The 23,647-nt window shown below is 56.5% G+C and overlaps 1 protein-coding gene across 22 annotated transcripts in view; it reads right to left on the bottom strand.

The window, feature by feature from the left end:
• The window catches only part of CACNA1G (calcium voltage-gated channel subunit alpha1 G), a 66,989-nt gene that overhangs the window by 33,373 nt on the left and 9,969 nt on the right, over positions 1-23,647 (bottom strand). For all 22 annotated transcript variants that reach the window (XR_004269578.1, XR_004269577.1, XR_004269579.1 and 19 more), the window contains exons 5-13: positions 22,265-22,424; positions 21,136-21,436; positions 20,876-20,968; positions 17,673-18,456; positions 15,419-15,795; positions 3,089-3,240; positions 2,088-2,273; positions 1,856-1,970; positions 1,618-1,773 (exon numbers count right to left, since the gene is read on the bottom strand). Coding sequence is in view for 17 of the 22 variants with exons in the window: in XM_032280006.1 (XP_032135897.1) it covers positions 1,618-1,773; positions 1,856-1,970; positions 2,088-2,273; positions 3,089-3,240; positions 15,419-15,795; positions 17,673-18,456; positions 20,876-20,968; positions 21,136-21,436; positions 22,265-22,424 (2,324 nt within the window). In the remaining 5 variants the exon portion in view is untranslated. The remainder of the gene's footprint in view (positions 1-1,617; positions 1,774-1,855; positions 1,971-2,087; positions 2,274-3,088; positions 3,241-15,418; positions 15,796-17,672; positions 18,457-20,875; positions 20,969-21,135; positions 21,437-22,264; positions 22,425-23,647) is intronic.

The following is a 23,647-nucleotide window of genomic DNA, read 5'->3' as shown; positions in this document are numbered from 1 at the left end:
CTGGCAAAGGTCCTGATACTGCAAAGTTTGAGGAGGGTGTGGCTGCCCGGGCCTTGTTGAGCCCTCACACTGGGGCAGCTCCAGGGTCCCCAGCAGGGCCAGAGTGACCGGGCAGCCCCAGGGCCAGGCTGCTGTCATTCTCACATTCCGGCTTTGCTGTTGCCTAGCAACCAGGCCGCTTGGCTGCACTCAAGTTAACAAGGTGTTTGCTGAAAGGGCGGGGTGCTAGGGAGGGGGCCGTCTGTGGTGGACACCTCCAGACTGCCTTGGTGGCTGAGTGGCACAGGATGGGAGGGGAAGAGGCTCTCAGTACTTTCCATTTCCCTCTCCAGAGTTGCACGGGAATTCTTCTGAGGGAATCGTGGCTGGCAGGAGCTGCCTTTGGAAGAGGCCAGGGGGCCCGGTCCTCACTCAGCTCCTCCTCTTATAGGCCCTGAGCAGTAGCAGAATGAGTCTACCAGCTCTTGTGGGAGCACTGTGGCAACCTTTAATTCTTCAGGCCTCAGGGAACCCCCAAATTAGTGTCCCATTCCAGAGAGCGTGCCGGCATCCCTCCCTCCCTGCAAGAGGCCCAGCCATCCCCAAAGCCTCCCTGCCCAGCTGTCCTGGCTGCCCCACAGCAGGGAGGAAATGCATTAATAGATAACTACAGACTGAAAAGGGCAGCGGGGAGACAGGCTGGGGTGGGACAGGCACGCTGCACCCCACCAACACAGCCGGCCCACAGGGACAGCCCTCCCTTACAAGACTGGGAAAGAGTCGGAAAATAGATTTTTGTTTTTCCACCGTGTGCCGGGTATTTATAGACCAGGCCGCAGCGGGAGTTTCCATCCGGGTCACCCAGAGAGAATTGGACCAAGAGCTTCTCCAGGCCCAACCTGGAACATTTCTAGGTTGGGTCAAACTGCCCTGTTTGAGGCCCCAGCAAGCTGGGGTGGGTCTAGGGGCTCGGGTGGGAAAAGGCAGAGTTGAGGGAGAGAAGGGGGTGCAGTACTCAGGGCAGAGGCTGCTTGCTGACACGGCAAGGGCAGGATCAATGTAAATCAATATTAATTGATGACGCTGCCTATGACGAAGATGACGGAGCCTGGGCTGGAAATAGGACGCTCATCTCTGCCATGCCCGTAGCTAATTGGGCTCATTTCTCACCTGGGCAGCTCAGCCCTGCCCTGGTCTTAGTGCCATCTTCATCTGCTCAGTCAGAGCTCAGCTGACTTGCATGCAAGCCTCCCGCACCCCTCAGCTCAGAAGGGTCCTCCCCGGTGTTCCACAGAGCACTGTGCCCAGGAGTCCAGCTGCACCACGGGCAGATCCTTATCTGGTCTGCCTCTCTGGGGAAGGGGTCTAGCCCACTCTGAAGGGCACAACCACTCAGTAGCTAAGCTTTGGCGCAGGGACCCCACACAACCATCCTGTGTCCCATGAGATGAGGGGCTGCATGAGACCCAGAGCCTCCCACCCCTAGCCCACCCCAGCTTATTCTAAGAGGCGCTTGCTGTGGGACCTCCCAGGCCCCCAAAGTTGGCAGCAGAGGGAGGAGGCTCAAGACAGGCAGCCAATTCCTCCTGGAAGTGGGACTGCTGTGGGCAGGGTGAGGTGGGCAGGGCAGGGGGTTACCTCTGCCTGGAAGCCCTCCACCAGAATGGCGACCAGCAGATTGAAGAGCACGTAGTTGCCGAAGGTCATGAGGGCAATAAAGTAAAGGGCTGCCCAGGACGACGTGGAGGCCATACCATTGTAGAGGACTTTGTTCCAGTCCTCCTGGGTCAGGATCTGTGGGCAGAGGACAGGAATCAGGGCGTATGCCAGGGGCATGTGACAGCCCCTGCCCATGCCCTGCCCGTTCCTCTTGCACCTGAAAGACAGTGACGATGGCCCAGAGCAGGGAGTCAAAATTCTTCCGGTCTGGTAGGGTGTCCCCATCCCGCTCAGAGGCAAACTTGCAGCCGAAGAGATGCATGCCCAGGATGCTGCAGGCACAAGGGGGCCACAGCCAGGTTTAAGGGCCCAATGCTCCCAGCCCCTCAGGCCCTCCTGCCCCCAGCCTGGCTGGTCCCTCCATCGGCTTGGTGCTGTGCCACCCTCACCTGAAGATGAAGATGAAGAGCATGAGCAGCATGCAGAAGGTGGCCACGTTGTCCATGGTCTTCATGAGTACCACAAGTTGCCGCTGCAGCGCCGGCAGGAAGCGCACCAGCTTCAGCACGCGCATCAGGCGGAACGTCCGCAGCACCGACAGGCCGCCCCCCTGCTGGCCCACGATCTCCCACACGCTGCAAGTGGGGAAGGCAGCCTGAGCCCCTGGCACCTTGGCCCTCTCCCCCGACCCTCCGTTGGAGAGGACTCCATAGCACCCGAGGGCCTGGCTGGTCGGGCCCATCGAGAGAAAATGGGGCACTGGTGGGCCCCCGGACCTCCAAGCAGGAGCCTCCAAGATAGTGAGGATTTGAGTGACAGCCCCAGCCCCCTCTGCCCTCTCCTCCCTGCCAGAGATCACATCCTGGCAGCAGACAGCCCCCTCCCTAAATCTGGCCAATGCAACTGCATCAACTTATGGAATATTTGCTCTGTTCTCTTCTAATGAAATATAAAGCCAACTCCAAAAGCAATAAAGTGGTTCTCCTGGCCCCAGGCCTGGGGGGACAGAGCACTTTCCCAAGGTCTTGGAAACCCTAAAGCAAGTTGCTGGTGTCTGAGATGATTTCCAAGCACTTTTCGAGCAGGGCAGCTGGCTGGGCCTCATACCTCCTCCAATTCCTCTCTAAAGCCAATCCCCAACCCTCACCCATCCCAGGCAGGGTGGGGTCAAGGACAAGAGGTAGGAGTGGGGACAAGAGACTAAAGAGGGTCCTAGGCAATGAAGATGTGAGCCCAAGGTCCACATGAGCAAGGTGGGGCCAAGAGAGAGATGGAGGGGGCACGAGGACATAGAGAGCCCCCCCACCTAGAAGGAGTGGCAGTCCTATGGGGTCAGTGGGACCTGACTCCAGAACCCTCCACCCAGGGGAATAGGTGGCATGGCCCCTGGCCCCATGCCACCCCTGCTGGCATTCCTCAAGTGAGAGGCAGTGGCAGGGGGTAGTCATACCTGATGACCACAATGACGCCATCGAAGATGTTGTAGGGATTCTTGATGTAGCCAAAGGGGCCATATACCAGCAGCTTCAGCAGCATCTCCAGGGCAAAGAGACTGGTGAAGACGATGTTGCTGATTTCTAGGGCGTTGGTAAGCTCCTCGGGCTGCAGGGCAGGGGGGACGTGAGGCAGCTGGCTTATCCCTGAGCCCCTCGTCCGGGTCCTCCAAACATGGGACACCAGGGAGAGGAGGAGCAGGAACAGCAAGCTTTTGGGGAGGGGGTGCTGGATGCTCAAACCCATGGGGAGGACCCTGCCCCAAAGGCTCCAGGAGGAAATGCACCCAGGGACCGGGGCCCCAGGAAAGGGCCACATGAAACCCATAGCCCCAGCCATTCCCCAGCTCTGGGGTCTCAGATTCAGGGGCTGCAGGCTCAATGGGGGGACCCCTGAATCTCTGTGCTGCGGGTTCCGCCCTATCTCCTGCTGGGAGCTGAGTGGCTCATCTTGACCTAGGCTACGATGCCAGCCTGGTAGGCCCAGGCCAGCAGCACGACAACGCTGGTGGATGTCAGAGGGTGATTGCCAAGGCCTCACAAGCACACCCGGTCACAGAGCCCCACACAACGTCACACATATTCCACAATTACTCTGTGGACTTGGCAGCCTTCTCTTGGACAACAGTTGGCTACTCTTGCTTCCTTCCAGACACACGCACACACACACACACACACACACACAGAGGCATGCACGCATTCCCAGTCACACACATGGTGATAGGCAGAAGGGAGATACCCAGACACCCAGGAAATGTTGTCACAGTTGAGGAGATACCTGGAGCCTCAACCTAAGCCTGGGATACCCAGGTTAATTCTCAGCCTATCCTACCACTCACTGCGTGACCTTCAGCAAGATTCTCAACCTCTCTGGCCACATGTGAAACACTGGAGGTAATTCCCTTCCTGCTCCCTACCCAAGTCTGGGATTGGGACCAAGGATGCACCCTAGAGAGTCCTCAGAAGGACTCATGATGAACACTGTCTCATCTGCCACTCCAGCTCACTAGTGATCTCACTTTCAATATGAAGAGCCTAGCAAGGCACCAGGCGTTCAAGGAGCTGCAAAAACACGCCAGCTTCATGCCCTGCCTCCCAGGAACTCGGTGTCTGCTAGAAACAAGTTGTACACACACAAAACAGCTGAATAACCACAAGAGGCCTTCAATGCTTCAGTGCCAAAATAAATTATCCAGGCAGCAAGGCTGGGAGTTCAGGGCAGAGAAGGTGAGGGGTGAACACACAAAGACTTTGTTGGGAGAGAGGCAGCACCTGAATGCCTAAGGGCTTGTGGAATCTCCCCAGGCAAAGTTTTGGGTGAGGTGGCACGGGGTGGGGGACCATGGGCAACCTGAGCCTGGTTCTGGGTGGAAAAGAAGGGAGGGATGTGGCAGGCAGAAGGCTGGGGAAGCAAGAAGAGATATGGTTGGCTCAATGGACCCTGATATCCACTTGATGGATGTAGGGAAAAACTAGGTGTCTGGCCTGGAGGGCAGAGCCCAAGTCCATAGTAGCTGCTCAAAAAGTTTGGGTTAATGAAGCAGTCAAATGAGGCCCGAATTTCATCAGACGCCTCTCCTTGCTTCTCGCTGCCTCATCTGGCCAGCTGCCCATCCAAGCCTGCAGCCAGGCCTGGGCACAAACAAATGTATCCTAATGGCCCTAGTGCGGCCAGCTTGGGTGGGAGGTGGAGAGACCTGGAACAAGGGGCTTCTGACTAGCAGGTGAGGAGTATTTGGGGGCCTCAGGGTCAACAGCTACTCAGAGGGAGATAAGCTTTGAGACTGCACAACGGCAGGCCTGGGTGGGGGGGTGGGCAGAGCCAGAGCCAGCAGGCAGGCAGAGAGCCAGCTGTGCAGAGCGGGAATGGCTGTCGTGGGGGCCAGGATGGCATGGAGCCCGTTGCGCCAGCAGATCTCAAGCAAGTCGCTGCTCCATGGACTGTGAGTGGGGGCACTGCCACCTGACCTGGTTAGCTGGGTCACACAGAGCCATTAGTCTCTCCAGCATGAGCACAGGACAGACAGCGGGGCGGGCCGTGATCCGTGCACATAAAGCCCAGGGCCCGACCCCACCTGGCCGAATGGATCCCCATTCTGTGCTCCCAAGTCCGGTCTGGTCTGCCAGGGAGTGGGGGTCAGAGAACCCGCCTCCCTGTCACTCTGCCACCCACTGTGTTTTGGGCCTTGGATTAGATTAAAATAAGCACAGACGCCACAGGTATGATGTTTTGCGGGTTCTCTGGCCCACCATGCACCTCCCCCTTGCCATTCACACAGTAGTCCTGCCATGCTAGTCTCAGAGGAGCAAAAGACGCCAAGAGATGGAGAGTGACCAGTTCAAAGTCACAGGGCTGGAAGAGCTGGGGTGGGACCCAATCCCACGTCCCTCTGACTCCAAGAATATTAGGCAGTCAGGATCCGGAACCAAGCCATGCGGACGCTGAGGGGGCATGTGAATCCAAATACACAGTGGACTGGATACACAATGTGTCTTCTAATGTAGATAAAACTATATTCAGATCAACAGAGTTCTAGCAATAAAGACCAACTCGACGTAACGGCACAGCGAGGTATGCCTACAATGGGCAATCTCGATGGCATATAAACTATACCCCCAAAAGCTGCTAAAAATAAAAATTAATGAAACATTCTTTTAAAAGTCACTACAAACACAGTAGCTTTTGATATCATGTATTTACTCAATCAGTGAATTCTAAAAGTCCAACTACTACTGTGCATGGAGAAGGAGGCTGTCCTCTTCACTCCCTGATGTTCTTCGCAGGGCTCTCAGGAGTCTGTACCGATGGCTGGTGGACACGTGCGCACCTTACTCTCTTGCGTACCACTGAGAGGCTCCTGGAGAAGGACGGTGCCGGGCTCCCTGTGAGGCACTGGCTGCCCCATAAGGCCTGCCTCATTGGCCCTTGTCAAGAGCGGTGCCAGCAAAGGCTGGAACCCCTATCTTACCCAGCCAAGTGGCTCCGGGACTGGAGAAGCAGGGCAGCCTGATGCCGGTGGAAAGGGGCCTGGCACACTCCCTCGGCCCTGCCTCTCTGTCTCTAGTCTTCTGGCAACACTTAGGGGAATGCCTCTTTTTCTCCAGGGCCCAGGTGCTCCCTCCAGTGAGCCATGGAAAAAGAGCCCTCCTCCCCCAGACAGCTAGGTCTGTCTAAGTTTCTAAATCGGAGGCTGGGAACGGTCTGCGAATGCAAGATGAGGACACAGAGACACAATCTTAGCAACAAGGTTGCCCCAGGGACCGGAGCTGTAATTACGGCCGAAAAGGGGCAGGGGTGGAGCCAACACCTGCCAGTGCCCACCGTGGGCCCAGTAGGCTGAGGACCTCCTCCTGGTGGAGGAGGTCATTTCCTCCCTTCTCACAACAAAATGAGGGAGGGCTGTGAGCCTCCTAGATAAGTCTGGGAAACTGAGGCTCCGAGGGGTGTTGTGACTTGATGGAGGTCACGCCGCCCTCCTGGACAGGTGCAGAGCGGGTCCACTGTGCCTCCCTCTACATCTCTGCCCTCAAGACCCTTTCCACAATGTTGCCCCCACCATACACCCAGAGCCCATGCAAAGAGCACAAACCCATCAGGCGGGAGCCAGCCTCCCCTCACTGGCTGTCCCCCCCGTCGTGGACGTCCTTTCGCAGGTCTAGCCTGCGTCCTTCCTACTGTTCACAGATGTCAAGGCCCAGTGGAGGTTTCTGTGAAATGCAGCCAGGCAACCTGAGCTTCTCCTGCCCAGAGGGCCCAGGCCTCTTGTCTGTGCCGACGCTGACTGTACATCTCCATCTCCCATGTCCCAACACCTCCTCTCCCCTCAGGCTGTCTCCTTGTAGCAAGGTAAGCTGCTCGGTACTTCCCAGCACCAGGGCTCCCCAAGCCCCACAGCAGCTCCCTCAACTAACCCTAAAAGTGCCTTCTGTGTGCAGAACACAGGTGTTAAAAGGTGCCACCAACTCTGAGACTTTCTTTCTTGGGCAAGTCAGATGCCCAGCAGCCTCTTCAGGGTAACACTACCTCCTGGGAGGCTGCTCTGCAGAACAAAGGAGGGAAACCCTGTGAGAAACCCCAGCCCAGGGCCAAGCTCACACATGGCAGGACCGATATCTGCAAGGCTGCGGATAAACACCACACTGGGAACAAAACCCAAGAGCTATGGGGTCTCCATCTCGGCTAAGGTCACTGGGACAGTTGGGAGGGGGGCCAGGGAGGATGTCCACGGAGGGTGTCCCCAGCTAGAGGCAGCAAGGGAAGGGGTGTGCAGGGCACACTGCAGAACCAAGAGTCAAGTGGTCTGCCCAGATCGGAGGGTGAGAAGGGCTGCCAGGAGAGAAGGCTGCGAGGCTGGCAGGGCCAGGTGGAACGGCCTTCCTCTGCTCCCTGACTCCGGCTGGACCTGCCTCTGCCTACCACACTGCCACTGAGGCTCTGCGGGGGTGGGGAGGGAGGGAGATGTGCAAAGCAGTGTATTAAGAAGATTAATCTGGCTGCAGTGGTGGCAACGTGTGGACGGCTTGGAGGGTAGAGACAAAGACCAATTCGGATACTGCAGTGGTCCAGGCAAGAGGCCTGGGAGCCGGCTCTGGCAGACAGGGATGTGCCTTTTGCAGGGAGGCCGTGAGGGGCTGCACAGGCCTGGCCAGAGCTGAGTGGAGGCTTGGACCAGTCACTCCTGCCCTGCCCAAGCGCCACCCAACCAGCCCCCCTCACCCCAGCTTCCACCTCCTCCACTGACCCTCCAATCTCTGCTCTTCCGTTCAGACTCCTCGGCTCACCTCACTTCTGCTTTTGATGGGCCTGCCTGCTGCTCCCACCCACCCAGGACAGGGGCCCAGACAGGCTGCAGTGAGGTGGGAGGGTCACTGGGTCAGTGGGAGGCAAGTCTTCAAGGAGGCGTGGGAAGTCAGGGGTACCTCAGCGGCTGGTGGCAGGAGGCTTCCTGGAAATCTCAGGCCCCATCATGTAGATCGGGGCCCAGGTCTTCTGCAGCCCCCTGGAAGCTTTCCAGCTTGGATCCTCCCTCCTGTGCCATCCTGCCCACTGGGCACACTGCCAGGTGTCATGGTGCCCTAGGGCCTCCTAATCAGAGGCAATGCCAAGGAGAGGCTTTAGCCGAGATCACTGCCTCTCTCCCTCGGGCAACATTCCTGAGTTCATTCTAAGCTCATTCCCCTCACCAGTGCCCCCACTCCTACCTCTCCAGCTGCCATTGGGGTAGAGGTGACATGATCTTCCCCAGCTCCCCGAAGCCTTCAAAAGTCAATACAAGCTAACTAGGCACAGCACACTTGTGGTGCCTGCTCAGCTTCTAGGTGGCTGACACAAGGACCCTGCTACTTAACATTACGGAGCTGGAGCCAGGCTTGGTGGCAGGTGCCCATAGTCCCAGCTACTGGGGAGGCTGGGGTGGGAGGATCGCTTGAGCCCAGGAGTTCCAGGCTGCAGTAAGCCATAATCAAGCCACTGCAATCCAGCCTAGGGGACAGATCAAGTTCCATCTCTTAAAATAAATAAATAATAAAGTGCTGGAGCTGCAGCCCCTTTCCCACCTGGACAGCCTCGAGCCCACGGTGGGCCATAGCGGGCCACATAAAGGCTGCCCTCCTGACGAAGACTTTCGAGGGCTCTGGCTGTGCCCAGCCCCAGCCCAGGTAAGTGCCCTTGCCCTCCTCCTCTCCTCTGCGGCTCTGGAAGTGCTGAGTATTGCTAGAGAGAAGCACAAACCTGTGCTGACTGGACAAGTGATTCCCTGCGGGTGGCAGCCCCATGGCTGCTGAATGCCTTTATTCACAGTCCCTGGCTCCTCCCTTCTTGGGTCTCCTATCTTCTCCAGGAGCTGCCTCAAACCTTTGGGACTCTGCAGCCCCCAGCCCTACTCCCCACCGGGCCGCTTGCTGCAGGCTCACACGGGTGGGGTGGGGGGATCCACGCCCCTCCTCCAAAGAGGACCGTGCAGTGCATCCGACGTCTCTCTGCCTCCACCTGTACTTTGATACACCTCCCCACCCCCCAGTCTCCCCGGGGCCCTTGCCTATCAGTTATGCCTACGACCATCACTTCAGTCTCCGGCCCCTTTGCCTAAAAGCAGAGAGGTTCTGTGGGACTCCAGACCCACTCAGTCCTGAACCCTGGGCCCCACAGCTGCAGCTCTGTGCAGGGACCCTCTTCCCAGCCCTCCTCTTAGTGGACGCCTGGGCAGCAGCTGAGGCTGGGCCGGCCCCTCCCCGCTGCAAGCCCAGCCTCCCTTGGCTTCCCCGACCCTGTGTTACCACCTCCTCCCCCTCCCAGCGCTCCTTTCACCGCCTCTCTTCCCTCAGGCCAGCATTCCTCAGAGTTCAGTCTAAGCCCTCTTCCTCCACCAGCACCCCCACTCCCACCTCTCTGGCTGTCACTGGGGTGTAGACGACACTAAGCAATCTCTCCAAGCCCCTGGCTTCTCATCCAGAGATCCAGAGTCTGCCTGATCTCCCTCCCGGGATGGCCCACAGCCATCTCAAACTCAGCACATCCAAAACAAACCCTCTCACCTCCTCTCCCAAACCTGCTCCTTCCCAGCGGCGCCATCATTCTCGGGATTCTGCCTTAGAACCTTCGGGTTATCTAGGATTCTTGCCCGCCCTTCATCCCTCTGGACACTAAGGTGCCCCGGCCCAGAGAACCTGCCAATGAAATTGCGTCCTACCCACCCCCTCATTCCCATAGCTGTGGCCTTACTTGGGGCCCTCGTTGCCTCTGATCTAAACAACAGAAATAGCCTCCAGGCCCTCCCCCACCCAGCCTGCACCTACGGGAAGAACAGGCCTCCTTCAGCCCCGCTGGGCTCACATCATTCCCTGCTCAGACATCTTGAGGCCAGGGCAGGGAGGAAAACCTGACTGTCCTTCAGAGCATCCTGTGCCGCCCTGGGCCCCTGCCCTAATCCCTCCACCTAGATCTCTCTGCTCCTACCCACCCTACCCCATTGCCCACCTCCCCTGACCCCACAATCCAAGCCACTGTCAATTCCATTCATCTTTCAGGCTCCTCTCAAAAGTCACCACCTTCATGAAGCCCTTCCAAAGGCGAGCCGGGGGTGAGCAGCTCTCCTTTGTCACCTGAAGCCTCTCTTTCGGCATTTGGCAACAATCATCCATGAAACAGAACGACTTTTCCACAGAACCTTCATTTCTTGGGTGTTTCTGGCTCAGCCCCCAGTACCTTGATATTCTAGTATTTGATTCTAGTGTGCTGTGCACAGGAGATGCTCCCCTTGTTTGTGGAATTGGGGGAGTCTGGAGCCAAGGGATGCCTCAAAGAACAAGAGAACACCTTAGCAGACATCTCCAAAAATGGCCCTCTCCCTCCCACACCAGAGAGCCTTTGAATGTCTGGGGCCAGTCAGCTATGAAGGCCCATCCCCCAAAGCTCTGCTTGGCCCTCAGCCCCAGCTCTTCAGCCGGGGCTCCTCTATCTGGAGACCAAGGGACTGGCTGGGGTGGGAGGTATCCATAAACCTTTGCCCTCAAAGGCCACATTTAGGGTGTCCATGCATGTGTGTATTTTCTGGGGAGAGGGTTCCCAGCTTTCAGCAGAACTGAAAAGGAGTCTGTGACCTCCTTCAAAAGTTAAGACTTACCATATCTGGACCACCTCCCCCTGCCTCACCCCCAGCTTCTCTCGCCTTGTACAGCCAACCTCATTCACTTATAAATAGAAACCCTCTCTGGACATGTATCTGGAGTGACAGGATGGGCCCACAGTGTGAGCAATGAGCAGAGTCATCACCTGCCTTGTCCTCTCTTGGCCTGCAAGGCCATCTACCCTGGTCCCTCCCCTCCTTTCCCCATCGACAGCCCAGGAGACCACTGGGCTCCATGCTGTCCCCTCTCCCCACATGCTGTTGTCCTTCTTCTAGAATATGAGATTAGTACCTGCCCCCCGCCCCACCATGACCCAGAGCCAGGAAGAAGATGTTAGGAAGCTCCTGTGTCCCCGAGGCCCCAATCCTGCACTGTCCCCTCTTCCTGGAGAAGTCTGGCCCCAGTGCAGACCCAGGTGGGATACAGAAGAGAAGGCCACCTCTTTTTTGAGCTCTGACAGTCTGCTGGACACGGCCAGGATGACCCACAGGCACCTCGCCTCCAACATGTCCCCCAGCCCACATCTGCTCAAGCCACATTGCTCCCACCCCAGGTAGAACCTGGAAGTCATCCTTGCTGCCTCCTCTCAACCCACATTTTCAACTGACATTGAGTCCTGCAGATCCAGCTTCCAGCCAGCTCTCCCCAGCCCTCTGCTCTCCATTTCCAGGGATGAAGATGTATTACAAACTGCCTGGACCACTGCAGAAGCCCTCATACTGTGCCCTACCCTCCACCTTCACTGGCCATGTCCCACCCTTCCTTCAAACTCAGCCTAGAGGTCACCTCCTACACAGAGCCCTCCCTGAATTCCTTCTCCAGTCTGGCTTAAGGGCTCCTCCTCCACACATCCCTCTCTGAGCATGTGCTACATCAAGCAAATATGACTGTTTATTTGTTGGTGGCCTCTTTAAAAAGAAGGACAGTGCCTTGGGCCCAGTGGTGTGCTGGAGCGGCTTCTCACTGGCTCGGGGGAACCAACTGTCCACATCTCTTCCCAAACCCACACTTGGTGGCATCGTGTTGGTAGCTACAAACCAGTTATGATGGGAGTATTTACACCATGGAAATTGGCAAATGCTATAGATCAGGACTTTATTGTTTTAGAAGGGCTGGTTGTTAAACATATATCAGCACACCACTGCTTAGGCCCAACTCGGACTCAAAAGGAAGGATAATTGGAAAAAGGTTTTCCAATTATGGAAAAAGATTTTCCATGTACCGCCCCTAGTGGATGGGGCACACATGCAGGCTGGCCCCACATCAGATCACACTTCGACATCAAGATATTTTCTAGTTCCCTGCTCAGTCTCCTGGGGTCTTGTCCTCCTCACCAGCCCTCTGGACAAGCCAATCCTGCCAGTTCTCCTCCAGCTGGTGGTAATAATCATCCATGAAACAGAACAACTTTTCCACCAGAACCTACATTTCTTGGGTGTTTCTGGCTCAGCCCCGAGCCCCCTGATATTCTAGTATTCGATTCTAGTGTGCTGTGCACAGGAGATGCTCCCCTTGTTTGTGGAATTGGGGGAGCCTGGAGCCAGGGGATGCCTCAAAGAACAAGAGAACACCTTAGCAGACAGGTGGGGTATGACATGTAGGTGCTTCTTCAGTCAGGAGGACAGTGGGGTAGCACAGGGCGGGGGACAGGATAACCGGATAACAAGTCAGCCAGGGCAAGGGGTGGTGTTGGGGGAGGACAGGGCCTGCGGAGGGAAGCCTGTCGGCTGGGAAGGCGGGCAGGGGCTCCTTCTCTGGAGAAGCACCAGCAACACCCTCTCCAGTGCCCCTCCAATCTGATCGATTCCAGAATCAATGGACACAATTGCCTCATTAAGGGCACCACAGGGAAGCCATGAGCCTCCTCTGCCAGCAGCTGCTCTCCCTCCACGCAGCACCACCTCACACAGCCAGCACCAGGGGAGTCTGTCTCCCCATCCCGCCACATCTCTGTCCTCATTTGCATCTGGGACTCTGTCTGTCTTCAGCTCCCTCTCTGTGTCTCTGCCTCCCATGTGTCTCTGTCGCTCCATTTGTCTCTGTCTGACTCCGCTGCGGCTCATCTCTGCCTTCATATCCTTTCTCCCCTGCCTGCATGTCTCTCTTCCCTGCCCTCCTCCCCTGTCTCCATCTTGCCCTCTGTGCCTCTGTCTCACCCCCATCAGTCTCCTCTCTGTCTCCCTCTGCGTCCCCATCCCCCCATGTATCTGTCTCCCCTTCTGTGCCCACTCTATGTCTCTGCCTCAGCCCCCCACATCTCCTCGCTGCCATCCCTGGCAACCCCCGCCCCCAGCCTGCTCAGGCTCCAGGGTCCAGATGGTGGGACGTTCACGCCGCAGTGCCTGCGAGCACAGGGCCATAGCAGCTTCTGGGACTTCTCACACTCTGTGCCCCTGAGCCCGCTGGGCAGCTGTCAGTCATCTTCCCAGCCTGCTGGGGACTCCCACTCACCCCCTGGGGCCCTCAGCAACTAGTTATGGGGACATAACCCTCCCTGGAGCAGAAACTGCTGCCACTGAGTGAGGCCTCCCTGCTGCTGAGGACTTAGGGGGACGCCTGGGCTCTCCCCGCCCTTCCTCAGGAACCTGAGCAAGGAGATGCTACAGGCATCCCTGGCTGATGGCTGCCACCTCCTCTCCAAAGGAGCATCCTTCTTGACACCTAACTGAAAGTCCTCTTGCTGAGGCTTCATCTGCCCTGGGTCTGTGTGACTCAGCTTCTTCCCAGTGCCATCAAAGCCTCCACTAGCAGCATCTGGCTGGACAGGGACTGCTGGGTGCAACCCCGAAGGGGTAGGGAGAGGGCACTGAGGAGGTGCCCTCTGGGGGAGGGGTGCCTGACCATGGCCAGGACAGGGGTGAGGGAAAGGAGGCTGAGGCTCAGGCTCGGGGACCCTGAGTAATGGAAGGTGAGGGGCTGTCACCACCTGGGTCCCGGAAGCAGAAAATGCTGCCCACCCCCCACTGCCACAAGTCTGGCAGAGTGGAGCATCTCTCCCTGGGAGGCTGGCAGAGCGGGCATGTGCACACACACCCACACCCACGCAGCCCAGACAAAACATGCCCACTGTGGTGTCATGCATGCCCACCCACTAGCACTGCATCGCATCCGGGGTCCTGCTCCCTCTCCACTGCATGGCTGCCTGAAGGGGGCGCTGTGGAGGTAGAGGAAGGGGTGTCATTGTGTAGTGATGGTGATGGGGAGAGGGGCACCTGGCCAGGTCGGGCAGTCTTGGATAAGAGCTGGGTGCTGGAAATATTGCAGGTGCTGGAAATATGGTGGGTGGGGGGGCTTTGAATCCCCTGGAAAAGTGAACACCTCACTGTCTGCTCCAGACCCAGCTTGACCTGTAGCCCTCAGCCTCAACCCAGACCCCCAGCATGCCTGTGCCACCCTGCCTGTACCACCTGGTTGAGATACCCCTCCCACAGAGTGCTGGGCTGGCATAGGGGCCCTCCACACCTCTTGCCCCCTCAGCCTCCGCTCCTGATTGGGAAGGTGCAGAGGTGGGGAGATGTGTCGCCTTCGTTCCAAACCAGGGAAGTTTGGGTTCTGATGGCCTAGTGCCCTCCCTGCTGCCCCAGGGAGGCCAGAACACCCAGGCAAGAAGAGCCTGGGAGGACCGTGAGCCGCAGCACCTGCTTGCTAGCCTCCCTCCTTTTCCAAGAATTAGCCACGGGGTGACCTGGAAGTCCAGACTCGAGGGAGGGGTAGCGACTTCCAGAAAGAACCCTGTGGAAGAGGGAGCCAAACCCAGCTGCGAGGACCCATGGTGCCTACTTGGACTCCCAAAAAGCATGCAGCCCCAGCTCATGGTGGGGTATCAGCGGGGTTCCTGAGGCCACCATTCTGTCTCTGCATAGCTCCAAGGGTTAGGACAGCCTCCTCCCTCAGCCCAGAGCCTACTGCGTGCAGCCATCAGCCCCACAGAATAAGCCTGCTCCTTCTTCCACATGACAGTCCTTCAAATATTTGAAGACAGCTCGCCTGTCCCTGCTGAGCCCTCTCTCCTCCTTACTAAACATCCCGGTTCTTAGAATGATTCCTCAAACGCGCTGGCTTCAAGTCCCCTTGCCATGCTGGGCACTCTCATCCACCCTAAGCTGCCCTGGTTCACAGCACAGCTCCCAGACGGGAGGCCAGGACAAGACTGCCACCCTCCCTGACCCCAACAGGCCTTCATTCCACCCGGCGCAGGCACCAACCCTCCCCTCTGCACCCCTGTTTACACTGCCCCTCCTGCCTCCAATCAGTCACACCCTGACTTAGTGGATCAGATGGATACTAGGGGACCTCCAACACCCCCCTCCCCACTACACCTTCTCCAAAGACCCAAACCTCTCCCAGTGACGCATCTTCCCATACGCTGATGCTCACCACTGTTCACATCCTTCAAAGCCAGCCTTGTCTGAGAAGCCTTCCTGGGTAGAACATACCCTTTGGCCTGCCCGGAGCGACTTCTATACTCAGAGACTTTCCGTATTCCCTCTAGAGAATCTCCATGCATTGCTCCATCACTCATCTCCCCTCCTCCCTGCCTGGCAGGCTAGCAGCATGGAGAGGAAGCTGAGCACAGCAGGAGGGGTGCGGTGGGAGGTAGAAGGCCCCAGCCCCAGGGGAAGAGCAGCTGGCAGGAGCCCTGCCTCTGCCCACACCCCTACCTGCTCATGGTATTCGATGCCCATGCTGAGTGTATTGACCAGGATGGCGATCATGATTCCTCGGCCAAAGTACTTGCTGTCCACAATCTTTCGGAAGGTGTCACAGATTAGCCTCCAGAAGGCCAGCACAGAGCCGGGCGCTGCATCTGGGCCCAGGCTCCGTTGCCGCCGGCTGTGGGGGTCCCGGAGGTCGCTGTGCTGGGCATCCTGTGTGAACTCATAAACTGCCTCGCTGTCTGAGTCAGGCATTTCATGGTCGACGAGTTCCAGCTCCCCTGCCCCCGTCCGGGCACAGTAGGGGCAACTGTCTGGACCACAGGCTCCACTGTCTGCCTTCAAGCAAGGGCTGGAGATCTTGCAAGAGCTTTGGCAGGCACCTGGAACAGGAGAGTAGAGGTAGAGGTCAGAGGCTCTGGAGTCTCATACCTGGGGCTACCCCGCCCTCAGAGTATGTATAAAATGAGTCAGGGAGTCTGGGGTTGTTGCAGTGATGGAGTGCCAGGCACTTAGTGGGCCAAGGGGGCTGAATGTCCTGCAAGGTGGGCAGTCCTGATCTACAAGATGCCCTAATGTCAACAGCGCTTCATTGACAGTCACTGCCGACTGTCCTAGGGCTCAGAGAGGTGGCCTGGATGTCCTCTGAGGTCCTGGACAGCTCCTATATCCTAGGCGTCTTCACAAGGAGTCTCACTCCCCTTCCCCTTCCCAGAGGCCAGGTCTGCATCAACACTGCTCTGAGCAGCACTTTCCAAGGGATCCTTAAGACACGTCCACACACGTGCACTCGCACACACACCCACAACAGACACGTGCACATGCACATGTGCTCCAGATGCACATGCTTGTGTACACACACATACTATTTGCACACCACCATCTGGGCACACATACACGCACATACCTAACACGTGTGCACAACACACACGGCACATATGCCATACACATGCGCACATGTGCATGCACACACACCAAGGAAAGAGCTCCATACCGCACATGTGCCTACACACATCAAGTGCATGTGCACACATAAGCACATGAACACCAGACACATGCATGCACACACGTGCACACACACACACACACACACACAGTCGACCCCTTCATGGACATAGACACATATAAGCATACTAGGTGCACTCGTGTGGACACACTCAGGGACCTAGCCCAAGACATTATTGTGCCTTTAAATCCAGCTTTGATCACAGAATATGAGAACCTCAGAGACCACAAGGTAAAGCCGGGATGTAGAGGCCCCCAGCTCCGGGCCTGGCCCTGGGTGGGCTCTCAGTGACATTTCCCCCTTGACTGCACCTGCACACAGGAGGGAGTCAGTAAGCACCCACCGACAGTAATCATGGGCCCAGCCTTGCCTTTTACACAGGAGGAAATAAAAACGTGGGTGCATGTGACTGGCCCACGTCCCGTGGCAGGGTAGTGGAGGAGCTGGCATAGAAACCTTTCGCTCTGGGTTCTGTGATAGCACCTTCTGGTCCCAGCCCACATTCCCACGTAACATCCCCACGAATATCCCGCTGCTCCCCACGTGCCACATCCTTCCTGAAACACAGGCCGTGGGCTGCAGCTACAGTGAACCTGTCTGCTAGGGAGAGCCCGACATCCCTACGTGTCTCACTGGCCCCACGACACTGGGAGTTCCACCCATCAGACAAGCAGCTCCCTGAACTGGGTCTCCCTGTGTGGACAGAATGAGACTCAGGTTTAGCCAGCAGGGCATGAAGCTGGGGACAGTCACACACCATTTCCTCTCTGAGCCTCACAATGAGGAGTCCCAAGTGTGGGCCCTGAGTCTGCCCCTCACCAACAGCACAGCCTTGGCAAGTCATGCAACCCCTCCAAGCCTCCTGGGTCTCATCCACACAATGGGGATAATAAGAAAGCCTATCACCTAATGAGTAGAGAGGATCCGATGGGATTTTGCCTGCAAAGCATGAGACAGGCACACAGCCACTGCTGTGTGCAGCAATTGCTAGATATGATGGCAAACAGCATGAAGCAGGTGCTCATGACATGATAGTTACCGCTATTGCAATGTAGGAATTGTGATTTCCACTTTAGCAGATGAGAAAATTCAAACTCAAAGCAGAGAAGTGACTGGCTGAAGGTGCCCAGGCCATGAGAGGCAGCATGAGACTGTGAACCCTGGTCCCTCTGACTCCAGACCCCTTAGTTCCCTCTGGGACGCCACCCGGTCCCCAGACGAGGGCACCCACATGCCTCTACCCAGAGTTCTCACCTGTACTTTGCGTCTCCAGCAGCTTGTGCATGGAGCTGTAGGGCCCGGGTGGGATGTTGAGGTTGGTGAGGGTGGGGGGCCCAGAGCTCGCAGCCACCTCCACGAGTGCCTTCTCCTTCAGAGTCTCTGGTGGAGGGCTGGTGTGCACGGTGGGGTACACCTTCCCGCTGCCCACAGTCCTGCCGGAAGCCTCAGATGGGGACCGGGGAGGGGGCGCCTGGCAGCGGACTGGCTCTAAGTGGCAGTCGGCATGGTAGAAGCTGTGCACAGACTCTGTGCCACCTGGGGGGCCCCCGGAGAGGGCGGGTGTTGAGGGTGGTGGCAGCATGAGACGGCGGGACCCATTGGCATCCCTGTCCTGGATCTCCGGACTGGCCCGGGGGGCCCTGAGTGTCCCATTGCCCAGGTGGTAGTGGTGGTGATGGTGATGGTGGTGGTGGACCAGGTGGTGGACAGACAGGCGGCGGTGGGAGCGAGAGCAGCTGCTGCTGGGCTGGGGCTCCTGGCCCCCAAGGGGTGCTGGGCTGCTGAGCAGCCCGGCCCGCACTCCTGCTGCCCGAGAGACCTGAGCCAGCCTGCGGGCTGCCTTCCGAAGGATGTACACCAGGTACTTGAGCAGTTCCTCATAGCAGCTGCCGGGCTCAGAGAAGCTAGCCAGGGTGCTGGCATTGGACAGGAACCGCACGCGCTGCTCCCGCATTAGCTGGCTTTCCCGCTGCTTGGTCTCTGAGAACTGCGTGGCAATCACCACCAGGCACAGGTTGATCATGAAGAAGGAGCCCACCTGTAGGGGTGGGGACAGGAAGAGGAGATGTCCTGAAGAAAAGCGAATCACAATGCCAGCCGTCAGGTACAAAGGACTTCCTAAGTGTCAGGCACCACGCTCAATTATTTTCCGAGCATTATCTCATTTTATTCATAAGACAGTCTCAGGAAGTGATGCTATTGTAGTCTCCGAACAGACAGGTGAGGAAACTGAGGCCCAGAGAGGTCAAAGCATTTGCCCAAGATCACTCAGCTAATTCAGAGCAAGGCTAAGACTGGAATCAAGCTAGATGCTGCAATTGCACATAGTGTTATCCTGCAATCTCTCAAATCCCCTGTCCCTAAACATGCACACCTGCAGAGATGCAGCACCCCTTCCACAATTTCCATTAGGAGTAGAGAATGCTGTGGAAATGAATGCAATATCAAGGTCATAGGGTTTTCAAATTGTATTGAACCTTGAGATCTTGGCAAAAACATCATTCACAAGACTCCTGCTTCTAGTCCCAATTCTAGCTGTGTGACTTTGGGCAAGAGACCCTTAGTCGTGGGGCCTCATATCCTCATCTGAAAACAGGGACCAATGGCCTCTCCTATCCCCTTTTTCCCTGTGTTCCCCTCCCCCAGATGGGGAGGGGCTGAACCCTAGACCCTATAAGACTAGCCAAGCTGCCACCTGACTTGCTCACACTCCCCCAGTCCCCATCTCCATGCCTCAGTTTCCCCAGAATTCTGGAACAGCCATTGCTTGGACAACAATCCCAAATGAGGGAAATGAATATTTATGGTGACAAAGCAGATTTTTTTTTTCTAGATCGTGTCCTAGTAATTATGATAATTAGCTTCACTAGTGTGATTCCAGAGAGCTGTTAGGAAAGATTTTTCAGGGGGTGTGTGGGAGGGTGGAAACTAGGCCCCTTAGCTCCCTGTCTGCTTCCTTCCCCCTCTTTCAAAACCAGGAGGGAAGGGGAGTGGGGGTGGGGGCCACATGGTGAGAAGACCCCACTTCTCTGAAGTACTGGCCTCGCCCCTTGAGGAGGTGGCCGGGGTTGGGAACGGGCCTCCAGCCAGGCTTCGCGCCAGCCTGCCCACTCTTCCGCACCAGGGGAAGTTACGCAGGCAGGAGGGGGTGGCCTTGGGGACTTGCTCTTTCTCAGGGCCTACCCTCTGTCTCTCACTCACCAGGAGCTGCCTCATTTTGTCTTCATCTCTCTCTGGAGCTAGTCCTAGGTCCTGAGTAGATCTTAATCTTTCTTAATCTCTTTCTCTCAATATCTGTCCCTCTGACTGGCTCTGTCATTGGCCTCTTGGTGGCACGGAAGAAAGGCTGAACGTGGAGTCATCAGCCTGAGACTAATTTCTCAGCCCCAGCCATTTAGTTTCTGTGTGATCTTGGCCCAGTGACCAACCCTCTGGGGCACCGAGTTCTCATTTAAGAGATGGAGACCACAATCCCTGCCCTGGCACCTCACAGGGTATGGCAAGGATTAAACAGGCAGCAGATGTTACAGCACACGTCAGCAGCGATGTCCCACCCTTGGAGATTAATCTACAGCATAGGCAAAGAGCCTGGTAGGGTCAGATAAATGAGGAAACATCGGTTTCCTTGTCTGTAAAATGGAGAGGATCACGGTGAGGATTAAATGCACCAGCACATTAAAAGTGCTTGGATCCGGGGTTGGCGCATAGTAAGTGCTCAATAAATATTAGCTCAAAGTGGTAGCAGTGAAGCTATTAACTATGAATGGTAGTGATTAAAACTATTAAATATTGCTGCTTTTGCCTCTGTCTTCCACCTTCGTAAAGTCTTACAATTTCTGAACTGGCAGGAATAAAAGATCAGGCAGTGTTTAACACCAATTGATCACTGATCAGAACTTTGGGTGGAATAATTCTTTATTCACAAACATTTCAGGATGTTTAGCTTCTCTCCCCTCCACCAACAAAAAATGCCAATAGCACTCACCTTGTCCTTGCAAAAAAACAGAACTCTGTGAACATAATAAAAAAACCACTGGATTCATTCAAAGGGACGAATTGAATGATATGTGAGTTATGTTTCAACAAGGCTATTTTTAAAAAATATCAAAACCAGAACCACCCTTCCCAGTTCCAAATGCTCACTGGGGGAGGTGGTATCATCCCAGGTTGAGAACCATCCATTTTACCCATGAAGAAACAGAGGCCCAGAGCGAGGCTGGGGGCCTCGTGGGGAATGACTCCCCCAAGGTGGCAATAGCAGTGAGTCCCACCTTGACCTTGAATTTCCTCCTGACTCCGAGTCTGGGGTCCCTCCTACTATATGACAGATGCCCTCTCTACAGGACTTGTCCTGAGAGCTAGAAACTTCAGATGGAACAAACTATTCCCTCTCTGAACTGTAACCATGGGTGTCCCCAGGATCGCCCATCCCCACAGGGATCTGAGGAGTCACTCACGATGATGAGGAGGATGAAGTAGATGAAGTTGTAGAAGGAATGAGCATCCATCACAAAGTACATGATGTCGACCCAGCCCTCCAGCGTGATGACCTAGAGGGGTGCAGAGGGGCAGGCTGACTCTGGGCTCACCAAATCCTCCTCCAGTCTCCTCCAGAGGCCTTGACCCCCACCCCAACCCTGAGAGCGGCAACTCTGCCCCTGGGCTGTGTGCTGGGGCTGCTGTTCTGGGGACTCTCCCGGGGCCCAGGCTGCCCCACCTGGAAGATGGCAATCCACGCATAGCCGATGTTGTCGAAGTTGATGGCGCCCTTGAAGGGGTTGTGCTCCCCCGCGGAGCAGTTGGTGTAGTACTGGTTCCAGTTGACGCAGGTGGTGTTGCTGGAGCTATTGTAGGCCTCATAGTCCAGACCGCAAGGTGGGCCACCGCCCCCCTCCCCGCGCAGTGTGGGCACGCTCCTGCAGGAACGCATGCCATTCTCGCGTGGCTGGGAGCAGATGAAGGGGCTCTCATCCTCATTCTCTGTCTGATAGTAGCGCTCCAGGTCCACGCTCAGGGGGCTGCAGGATGGGAAGGGGAACAGGGGTGAGGCTGGGGAGTGGGCTCTCCAGGGAGAGGGCCCCGGAAGGGAGAGATGGCGCCAGTGCTCGAGGCACACAGGGTGAGCAGGGCAGAACCGAGAGTCAGGGAGGGACTGGGCTGGGCAGGGATTTGTGGGCATCAGGACCGTGAGGCCTGAGTGGGAAAACTCCAGACTCAGGATGTTGGAAGGTCACATCCTAGACTAGTGGTTTTCAAATTTCGCTGCACATTAGGATCGCTGGAGGGTTTAAAAAATCTCTACATCGGGCCGGGGAGGTGGCTCACGCCTATAATCCCAGTACTTTGGGAGGCCGAGGCGGGTGGATCACTTGAGGTCAGGAGTTCAAAACCAGCCTGTCCAACATGGTGAAACCCCATCTCTACTTAAAATACAAAATTAGCCGGGCATGGTGGTGCATGCCTGTAATCCCAGCTACTCAGGAAGCTGAGGCAGGAGAATCACTTGAACTTGGGAGGCCACGGTTATAGTGGGCCAATATCGTGCCACTGCACTCCAGCCTGGGCAACAAGAGCAAAACTCCATCTCAAAAAAAAAAAAAAATAAAAAATCCCTACATCCAAGCTGAACCCCAGACCATGAAATCAGAATGTGTGGAAGTGGCACCCAGGCATCAGTACTTTTTAAAAACTCCCCAGGTGGTTCCAATGAGCAGCCAAGTTTGAGAAGCAGATATGTCCCAGATGTTAGAACAGATATGTCAGTAGCAACCAGAAGCGAGGAAATGGGGGAGGTCCCAGCCCCACAACCATTCCCAGGTTGTCCCCAGCCCCTGTCCACCACTCACAGGCTGAAATTCTCAGGTAGGAAGCATCGGTTCCGAAGCAGCCCTGCCCACAGCTGGACGCCAACGATGCCGAAGATGAAGAAGACGAAGAAGCAGAGCAGCAGGACGTTGCCCAGCATGGGCAGCGTGTCCAGCAGCAGCGTGACGAGGATGCGCATGCCTGTGGGGGCAGAAGCCACGCTGGGGACACCAGGCTGGCCGGGCTAGGCTGACTGCCATGGCCCGGCAGTACTCCCGGAGGGGCCCCACCGGGGACTCTGAGGCTGAGACGGCCCGGCTCAAGCTGGAGGGGAGACCAACAGACACCTCTAACTCCCCAGACAGGCCCTGCAGCCCCTTACCCCGACCCACTGCCCCTTGTGGCTTGCCCATAGTAATCTGCACAGTACCACCAACAGTAAGCCCAGAAAACTGTGGCCCCACATCGTCACATGTGGATAATATCACCCCAACTGACAGATGAGAAGTCTAAGCCTCGGACAAATGACTTAACTTACCCAGTGTCACACAGCTGCTAAGTGTAGGCACCGGACCTTGAACCCAGGCTTTGGGCTTCCGAATCCCTCTCTCCAACACACACTCACAGCCACGCACACACCCACATGCACACTCTCTCCAACACACACCCACAGCCACACACACCCACACGCACACACCCTACCTATTTCCTTCTCTAACCAGCTGTGGTCACTTGACCTTTCTGTTATCACCATAGGAGTCATTAGGGAAAATGAGGCAGGGAACTCCAGGAGGAATGTTAGCAGGCAGGAATCTCATTTTGAGAGCCAGCTCCTCAGCAGGGGCCAAGATGCCCTGTGCTTCCCTATAGCTCTGAGCCCCACTGTCCTGAATCTGTTCCCTGCTTGATCCAGATCCCCAAGTCAGGATCTGAAGAAATACAATACTGTCTTCTCAGAAGTCTATCAGTTTACAACCCCCTCCATAGGGAAAGCCACTGAAACACAGCCCCTCCTTCAACAAAAAAAAGCCCTGTTAGGGTCACTTCCCTCTCTCCCCACTCCAGGTCTAGAACCCAACCAGCCAGGATGGTCTGAACCGTCCCCCAGTCCACCAAGCCCTCGTCAAGCAGACAGATCTCTAATAGCTGGTTTCACCCCCAAAGTGCCATCTATGACCCCCTGCCCTCTCCAGGGCAAAAGCTGCCAAGCAGCAGCTAATTCACCCTCTTGGTGACTGTAGCGCCCAGCCCCGCCCCTGCCAGCCCAGTCTTCTCACTCCATCTCGCTCCCCCTCCTCCTACCCCATCCCCCTTCAGCTTCTCTGTGCTCCAAGTGCGATCAATTCCTCAGGGTTTGCATTAAGGGAATTACACCGGTGGTTAGACAGAGGCCTATAAATCTGCCAGCCATCACCTGGGGCGGG

Source organism: Sapajus apella, unplaced genomic scaffold (assembly GCF_009761245.1).
Source record: "Sapajus apella isolate SASKATOON/1434 unplaced genomic scaffold, GSC_monkey_1.0 scaffold12, whole genome shotgun sequence".
In the NCBI taxonomy this organism is placed as follows: Eukaryota; Metazoa; Chordata; class Mammalia; order Primates; family Cebidae; genus Sapajus; species Sapajus apella.
The sequence above is the reverse complement of the archived record's forward strand: the minus strand, read 5'-3'. Positions and strand labels throughout refer to the sequence as shown.